Below are 8,456 nucleotides of genomic sequence, written 5' to 3' on the forward strand. Positions count from 1 at the left end.
GCTGGGGCAGCAGGAGCTGCCCCGGCGACGGGGGATCCATCCCCAGGAAAGGAGACTTTTCCTCCCTCGGTGTCGCTGGCTGCTGACATTCCTTCCATCTCTGCTGCTTCTCCCTCAACTGGGGGTCTCTCTGCTCGCTCCTTCTTATCTGGGGCTCCGGAGACCTCAAGGGGCGGGCCATCAAGCGCGATTGGGGGGCTGTCCATGTTGACGGGAGCGTCGTCGACCCCAGTGGGAGCGCTGCCAATCTTGAGCCGGGGTCCGGAGATCTCCATCGGGGGGCTGTCACCCATGAAGTTAGGGGGAGGTCTGAGAGGCTCTCGAGATGGGCTGCTGATGGCGCCGGGGATCCGGAGGGGAGGCGCGTTCGGGGAGGGAGTGAGGCAGACCGTACTCGGGACCGAGGCTGCCTGGAACTGGCTGCCACCATAGACCTGTGGGATAACTCGCCGGAGCCCTGGGAGTGGGCTGTCGTCCCCAAAGGCTTCTCCATCACGTTCAAATGGCATAGCTTCCTCAGGGGAAGGGCTGTAGCTCTCTTTGAAACCAGTGCTTGCAGGCCTGAGGACTCTGGGTTCTTGCCGTGAAGCTCCGGGAACCCCTGTACCTGGGCTGCCTGGAGCGAGGTCTGGAACCTGCAGGAGAGGTTGGCTGCAGCCTCCCTGGGCTTCTTCTGGTGGAGGGCTGCAGCCTCCCAGGCTTGGTCTGACACCACAGAAGGCTCTGGGCTCCATGATGGCTGGACCCAAGGCCTGGAGGCCCTCGTAGGCCCCAGTGGGGGGCTCAGGGTGCTCCAGGGTAGGCCAGAAGCCTCCCAAGTTGGGTTGCTTAGCCGCCAAGGGCATGAATTCCTCAGGAGGTGGACTGAAGCCTCCACAGATCCCGGCTTCCTCCAGTGCTGGGTTGAGGCCCTGGAAGTTGGGCCTGGAGACCCTTGGGGGTATACAGGCCTTCTGGTCAGTCTCGATGTGGAAGGGCTCATCGTGGTGAGACGGTTTGGTCTCCATCTCCTTGGCTGAGCTAGGCCCAGTACTGGGGGCAGCTGACCCTGGGGCCTCCAAAGATGGTTGCTGGGGCTGTTCCCCGGGTTCAGTGGGGATATCGCGTTGTCCTGACATATTATTGCCGTTGAGGCAGTTGCGCATGCCCATAGCACGGTGGCGGCCTCTTAAAATAAACTCGGGGCCCCGAAAAATGGAGCACCCAACCAAACTAGGGTGAAAAAAATATATATATAAAAAAATCAAAGTAATATCCAGGAATTTCTCCAGCCTCTTTCCCACCTTTGTGAGGTTGGGATGTTCAAAGCTTGGAGCCCTTAACTGTGGCAGAAGCAACTCAGTTGTTGCCAGTGGAGTCTTGGCTTCTTCCTGACCACTTTTTAATCCCCTCAGGCTGCCATGTACCCCTCTTGGCCTGCCCTTTCTCCTTCTCTCCCTCCCTCTCTCTCTCTGTTCCAGGCCAGCCCACCCTCCTGCTTAGATGAAGAGCGTGCCGATTCGGTGCGAAAAATCGCTGGTAGATCTCTCTCTCTGCCACCAGAGGACGCCAGTCCCAGTGCTGAGCCGCACCGGCTCCTGGCTCCTGCCTCCTGGCTCCTGCCTCCGGACTTTGGGTAAGGGGGTTGAAGAACGCAGACCTCGCGGGGATGTTTTGGCTCCTTCCACTGCTCTCCCAGATGGATCTGGAGTCGTCTTCTTCGCTTCTCCCCTGGCTAGAGAAAGCTCTCCTGCGTTGCGGGACACGAGACGCAAGACGTGGGCCTTAGGATGTTGGAGTACAGGAGCTGAAATCCTCTCTCCCGCACTCTACTGACTCTAGTGGTGGTGGGGGGACTGCAGGAGGGTTTCATCACCCTGAGATACCGACGAACCCGAGCTACAGCCCCCAGCCCAAGCTGCCCCTAAGTTTGAGCTGCAGGCCCAGAACGCTCAGGTTTGCGTGCCTAGGAAGGGGGCTCCGAGATGCGACAGGTGGTCGTGAGCCCACCGGAGGGGAGGAGAGGAGTATGACCAGCAGTTGACACGTAGGAGCACATTATTTGTGATTAAAATGCCTTGGGGCACTTTCCGCTGCTTCTGCAGTTTTCGTTTATGGGTTGCCAAGGTTTGCTTTGGTAAAGTACTTCAGTGAATCCCATCCCCATTGCGTTTTTGGGGCCTCTGCAGTGGCCTAGGGCGGCGCAGGCAGGATGATCCCCAATTTATGTGGATGGCGATGCAAAGGGAATAAGAGGGTCTCCTGTGCGGACCGCGGAGCAGAACCCCCCAGGCAGTACCGCCGGCGCGCACAGGAAAGCAGGAGCACACGGGGGACCCCACTAAGTGCAGGCCTCATAATTCCGAGGGTCTTACCATTACGGGGAAGGGTTAGAGGGGTTTTCAGATGAGGTTTTTGCCGGTTTGAATTGGTTTCCGAAACTGGATAATCCCGTGCGCACTGAACCCACAAATACTGTGCCGCGCCGCTCCCAGCCTTGGGTGCCGGCTGCAGGATCCGCCAGCCAGCTCTGCTAATCCACTCCAGCCTCTCCTCTCGCTACGAGTATCCTAGAGCAGCCGTTTTACTCTTCCACTGCCAGAGCGCACGCAGGCGGCACCAAGCCCGACCGTAAGCCCCGTGTCACCCAGCCGCTTGCCGTGCTTGCGTTGCCGTGCCACGGTAGGCTCCGGGCTAGTGGTGGATGACCTCCCCCCTCCCCCCACACACACCGCCTATGCACCGCTCCCGGTCTGTGGTCTGCGGGTGTGTGTGTGTGTGGGGGGGGGAATCTGAGCACTGGAGAAAAAACTGATTTAGGGTCACGTAAAGCCCACAGGCACGCATTGGGTCATTTTCGCCTGTGGGCGACACGGACTGATGAGTCCCTCTTAGGTACAGAGCAGCTGGGCAGGAGGTAGGTGGCAGCGGAACGGCGGGGCAGGGGGCTGGTTAAGCGTTGTGCTGGGTGAGCGGAGTGCAAAGGAGTGAGGCGGGCGAGCACGGCACGGTGGATCCCAGTGGGTCCAGCGCGTCCCTCTCCGCCCGTGGGGTCCAGCGCGTCCCTCTCAGAAGCCGGGCGGCACAGCTCAGCATCCACCGTCCACGTGGCCACGCCGCGCGGAGGAAAGCTTACAAAGTCGGATCCCGAGCCACATTTGGGGCCCTCCACGGAGTGTCACCCCACTAAGGATATACATGCCTCCAGATACCGACACTGAACTTGGTTCAAACTTTGCCCAACTACCCCCATGAGCCAAGGCTCAAGCAATTGAGTGCCCAGAGTGGGCAACAGGGTCCCCATCTCCAATTCACTCCCCTCCGACCCCAGTGGCAGGTCAGCCATTGGGCTGGGGTCACGCCAATCAAGCCTGCCTGGCGAATGAGCAGGGGGCGCCCAACCGGAAACCGGATGAGGGTGGGAGGTCCAATAGGTGCGTGCCACGGTAGGCTCCGGGCTAGTGGTGGATGACCTCCCCCCTCCCCCCACACACACCGCCTATGCACCGCTCCCGGTCTGTGGTCTGCGGGTGTGTGTGTGTGTGGGGGGGGGAATCTGAGCACTGGAGAAAAAACTGATTTAGGGTCACGTAAAGCCCACAGGCACGCATTGGGTCATTTTCGCCTGTGGGCGACACGGACTGATGAGTCCCTCTTAGGTACAGAGCAGCTGGGCAGGAGGTAGGTGGCAGCGGAACGGCGGGGCAGGGGGCTGGTTAAGCGTTGTGCTGGGTGAGCGGAGTGCAAAGGAGTGAGGCGGGCGAGCACGGCACGGTGGATCCCAGTGGGTCCAGCGCGTCCCTCTCAGAAGCCGGGCGGCACAGCTCAGCATCCACCGTCCACGTGGCCACGCCGCGCGGAGGAAAGCTTACAAAGTCGGATCCCGAGCCACATTTGGGGCCCTCCACGGAGTGTCACCCCACTAAGGATATACATGCCTCCAGATACCGACACTGAACTTGGTTCAAACTTTGCCCAACTACCCCCATGAGCCAAGGCTCAAGCAATTGAGTGCCCAGAGTGGGCAACAGGGTCCCCATCTCCAATTCCCCCCCCTCCGACCCCAGTGGCAGGTCAGCCATTGGGCTGGGGTCACGCCAATCAAGCCTGCCTGGCGAATGAGCAGGGGGCGCCCAACCGGAAACCGGATGTGGGTGGGAGGTCCAATAGGGGGCGCCGCGTTGGAACACCCGAAGAGGTTGTGCCGCTGGGTTGGTTGGATGCGGTTGGATGGCGGTGTATGGTGGTCAGGCCCAGCAAGCCACGAGGACCGCGCGCCGTGGGGTCACTCTCCCCGATCGCGCAGGTCACGCAGGGAGGTGGCGGGCCGGCAGGGGCCAACGATGGCGACTTGCTAACCTGCCCAGAGAGGTGGCCGCGCTGGGGCGAGGCGAGTAGAGACTGCCAAGGCCTGCAGTGTAGGCACCCCTGAAGAGGGCGTTCTGCCCTGTAGACCAGCGGCCCAGGAAGATCAGGCCAGGCCCCGGGGATGCTGAGCCCTGCGGGAGCGTGAGGTCAGTGGGCGTTGGGAAAGGACGCTGGGGGCCCCTCAAGCTCACCCCCAGAGCACTGCCCATCAAGGGATGGTACAGGCCCTCTGTCCAGCACGTTCATGGCCCGCGGGACGCCTTTGTTCAACATGGTGCTTTATCAGGGAGCACGTGCACCGAGGGCGTAGCCTCCCATCCTAGGGAGCAGACAGGACAAAGATGAAGACGGGAGACTCCCAGACCCTTGATGGAGAAATGGCGTTTCAGCCTGCCCTAGCCGGGGAGGGCCTTGACCGTGAATGGAGCAGGTGGGGAAGGTCTCCCCCCACTGACAAAGGGTCCACTGGCAGGAACACAGGACAGGATGGGGAAGCAGACAGGCCCTGGGCTGGCTCTTGGAGACCAGAGGGAGAAAAGGCAGGAATAGTGAACCGAGCTGCTCTGAAGGTTCGAGACCCAGGGCAAGCACATCTGAGGCTGTTTTGGTAAGAAAGGCAGAGGTGTTTGTCCTACAAGTGTGGCTCTGAGCCAGGTTTCAGGAGAGGTAGGCGGGCTGCAGGGTGGTCTCATGAGAACAAAGGAAGGGGGGCATGTGCTCTGTACAGAAGAGGCCTGGCTGGGCATGACCTTGAAGAGACCCCAACAGACTGAAGGAAGGGACTCTGGAAGGGTCCCAAAGGACCCTCTAGCAACTTGTGGGCCAGAAAGGCCCTAAAGGTAGAGGCGCCAAAGTTTGGCCCCTCGGGACGGGACACTGGGAGAGGGAGGTCAGGGCGGGGCTAGGGGCTTGCCTGGTAGCACGGCCAGCTTGGTTTAGACATGGCAGAGTTGAAGGGGAGATGGGCAAGGGGGATGGAGGTTTGTATGGTCATTACTTAGGAGGAAAGGCCTGAGTTTAGAGAAAAGGCAAAGACCATCAAGTTGGCAGTGCCAGGATCAGGGTCAGGGTCAAGGGTGAGGTTACACTCACCAGGGGGGGACACACATCTGATGCTGGATCCTTGCAAGGGGAAGACTGAACCGAAGGGGGCGGGGGGACACACCCGGGGAAGGGGTTTCAGAACGGCCACTATGGCCTACTCAGTTGCGGTGTACCAGCCTCTGCACTGGTGACAGCTAGGGTCAGGGAGTGCCATGCTGTGGTGACTGTCCTGTGCATGGCCGGTGACCTGCAGCATCCCTGGCCTCTACCAACTACATGCCACTAGCACCCCCTCGGTTGTAAGAACCAAAAATGTCTGTAGACTTTGCCAGATGTCCTCTGGGGGCAAAATCGCCCCCACTGAAACTCACTGCCGAAGGCAGAGAAGGCCCCTAGGCTTGACAGGAATGGCCTATTTCAAGAGTAAATTAGGACCAGCAAGAAGAACCCTCAGCACTCAGCCCTGAAGTCCTTTTTCCCACTCCCGTTTCTTTTTCTTTAGTGACTGGCTGCCAGAGTCTGAAACCTCAGATGGCCTGGCGAACCGGGCTAAGAGCTGAAACCCCAGCAGACATTAGCAGTGGGGTCTGGAGACCCCAGGAGCGAGGCCACGTGTTTGAGGAACTCATCGATCCAAAGGGGGCTGGCTGGCCTGACCACAGGGACCTGAGGACCCAGTATGGTAAGAGCTGGGTGACTGCTAGTGGGCTGACAGGGAACCACTGTGGCTGGTTGGACTGCTCGGTGAGCCTCCTGAGGGCTGCTGACCTCGCAGGCCAAGGCACACGTGGCCATGACCTGGATGGAGCTGGCCGTCGCTGGGTCTTGGCAGCCTCGTCCAGGGCCCGACCCTGTGGGAGTGCTGTGTTCAGGCCCTGCCGCTGTAACGAAGGTCGGCAAACATGGGCTTTTCAATTCTGGATGAATCTCCATCACAGGAAGTGGCAACTCTCTGGTAGGGATGAGCGGGAACAAGGAAGGAAGTCAGTAAGATTCGTGAGGCTGAGGAAGAGGAAGTCAGGGGCCAGTGCCCAGAAAGGCCAAAGCCGAGGCCCAAGGCCTTGATGCTGTCCTACCAGGGAAGGTGCTGGAGTGAAGGCTGTCCAAACCCAGGTCGCAGCACCTTGAAACCTGTGTAGACTGGCCTCTTTTGAAATTAGAGGTTTCCTACACCTGAGCTGAGAAAGGCGAGGGCAACACTGCCACGTGCCCGCTGCCCTGCGTCTCCCAGGGACGTCTGCCTGTTCTGACCGCACGCCCCAGTGCACAGTACCAAGCCACTGTTTTATAGATAAGTAACCCCAGATGGAAAGAAGGCATCCCCTCACTCTGACCCCCACTGCGTCACTGCAGTGCCCCTGCCACTTGTGGGGCAGCCCCGTGTGGCGCCCCGGCTCCCCACACTCAGTCTCACCACCATGATGATGCCTCCATGACAGTGCTGTCACAATCCACAAGGGACCGTGTTTGTACATCTGGGGGCTCTTACTCATTGCCAAAGCACAGGTCACGTCCACTCCTAAGTAGGTGTTCATCACCTTCTTCCTTGACCCCTGTAACCAGGGAAGAGAAAACAAAGCAGAAGGGGGTCTCTTGAGACGGAGGTGGACGAGGGGAGGGAGTCGAAGCCGGGAAAGACAGTCTCTCCTGGCAGTCATTTGGCTTTGGTCTGTGGCTTGGGAGGGGCGGGTGGCAGACGCAGCTGCCCAGCAGCCCACTCTGCCACTGGTCGTCCACGGTTTCTATCACACGAGGAGAACGCGAAAGCAGAAAGGAGAGAATTTAGGCCACTGTCGAGTTTTCAGCCTCCCAGTGACAAATGGTTTCTGTGTGCTGGCTGGGTAGCAACAAGACCTTGAAGCTGTCCAATTAATTACAGTGTAGTTAAGCCCTGCTCAGCCTCCCAGCCCTCCCTGGGTCTCTCCGGCCCGCTGGCCAGTGGAGGCAGCATCGCTAAGCCGCTGTCCTGAGAAGGGTGTGTGTGGCCAGAGGAGCAGCATCTCGGGACAAGGCCAGATGCTGCAGGAGGTGGAAAGGACACCTAAGCATATACTGTCTGCTCTGATTAAAGAGTCCCTGCCATGAACTTGGACCCCTCAGCTCAGTGAAACAGCCTTACTCCAAGAAGGGTTACCAAGGTCTGCTTCGGCCAGGCCCACGACTGCCCTTTGACCCTGGGCTTGTCCAGTGAGTCCAGACAGCCACTCTAGAACTGCCTGAAGGGGGCTGTCGGTTCCCTTGCTGAACTGATGCAGGGTGCAGCAGGGGACCAGGGGGAGAAGTGAACTTTCCCGAAAGATGGACACCACCACAGGAAGGCGGGTAGCGAGGGGTGGGGGCTGCGGGGTGAGAGGGAATCCCGTAAGATGAATTTGGCTTGAGTGGAAGCTCTGCTTAAAGTTTCTGTCATTCATGGAGGAAATTCCAGGGTCCCTGGGGGTTTCTGGGCACTGTTTTTTGAATTTAAGGGGAATGGTATATTTCACCTTCTCAATTACCCAGAGCACATTTTCCTAATGAAATCTAATCAAGACAGCAACATAAGCCAGGGTCCTCAGAAATCAGCTCTTGCCTGGCGGGGAGGGACCTGTCCATCATGGGCTGGCATCAACCTCATGCCCTAGTCAAGTGTGACAGTGGGTGCCTCTCAGACCGGCCTTCCCGAGTGGAAATTCGAGGGAGATGTGCAATGTATGGCAGCATTCCTGGGAGTTCAGTGTGCTTGGTAGAAGCAGTAGCAGCACATGTATGAAAACTCCGCCGCATCTATGGATTTGCAGTTTGGGGGTCAGGTCTGCAGGCAGCCCTGGGAGATGGCGAGGCCAGTCTGAGGTCTCCTTAGTGGCCCTCCAGTGCCACCTCTGCTGTTGAAATGCTCTTCTCAGTGCTGAACTGACCCCTTTGCTGTCCTAGCAAGGTTCTAGCCCTCCTGCCACCAGACACAAGGGGACTCCACAAAGCTCACAGACAAATAGAATTGGACGAGTTTATTTTGGTGCCAGGAAAAAAAAAAAAAAAAAAAACCCGGCCCGGGGGGTTTTTCTGAAATACACTTTCTCTGTGAC

The 8,456-nt window shown here is 58.9% G+C and overlaps 2 protein-coding genes across 2 annotated transcripts in view; both read right to left on the minus strand.

Moving 5' to 3' along the window:
• The window catches only part of LOC102489563 (guanine nucleotide-binding protein G(s) subunit alpha isoforms XLas), a 54,334-nt gene extending 53,175 nt beyond the window's left edge, over window positions 1-1,159 (minus strand). Inside the window, exon 1 of the mRNA XM_014582059.2 lies at window positions 3-1,159. Coding sequence (XP_014437545.1) covers window positions 3-1,151 — 1,149 coding nt within the window. The 5' untranslated portion in view covers window positions 1,152-1,159. The remainder of the gene's footprint in view (window positions 1-2) is intronic.
• The window catches only part of LOC102501321 (neuroendocrine secretory protein 55), a 55,461-nt gene that overhangs the window by 37,956 nt on the left and 9,049 nt on the right, over window positions 1-8,456 (minus strand). The window lies entirely within an intron of this gene.

This window comes from Tupaia chinensis, unplaced genomic scaffold (assembly GCF_000334495.1).
Source record: "Tupaia chinensis unplaced genomic scaffold, TupChi_1.0 Scaffold000066_1, whole genome shotgun sequence".
Taxonomy (NCBI): domain Eukaryota; kingdom Metazoa; phylum Chordata; class Mammalia; order Scandentia; family Tupaiidae; genus Tupaia; species Tupaia belangeri.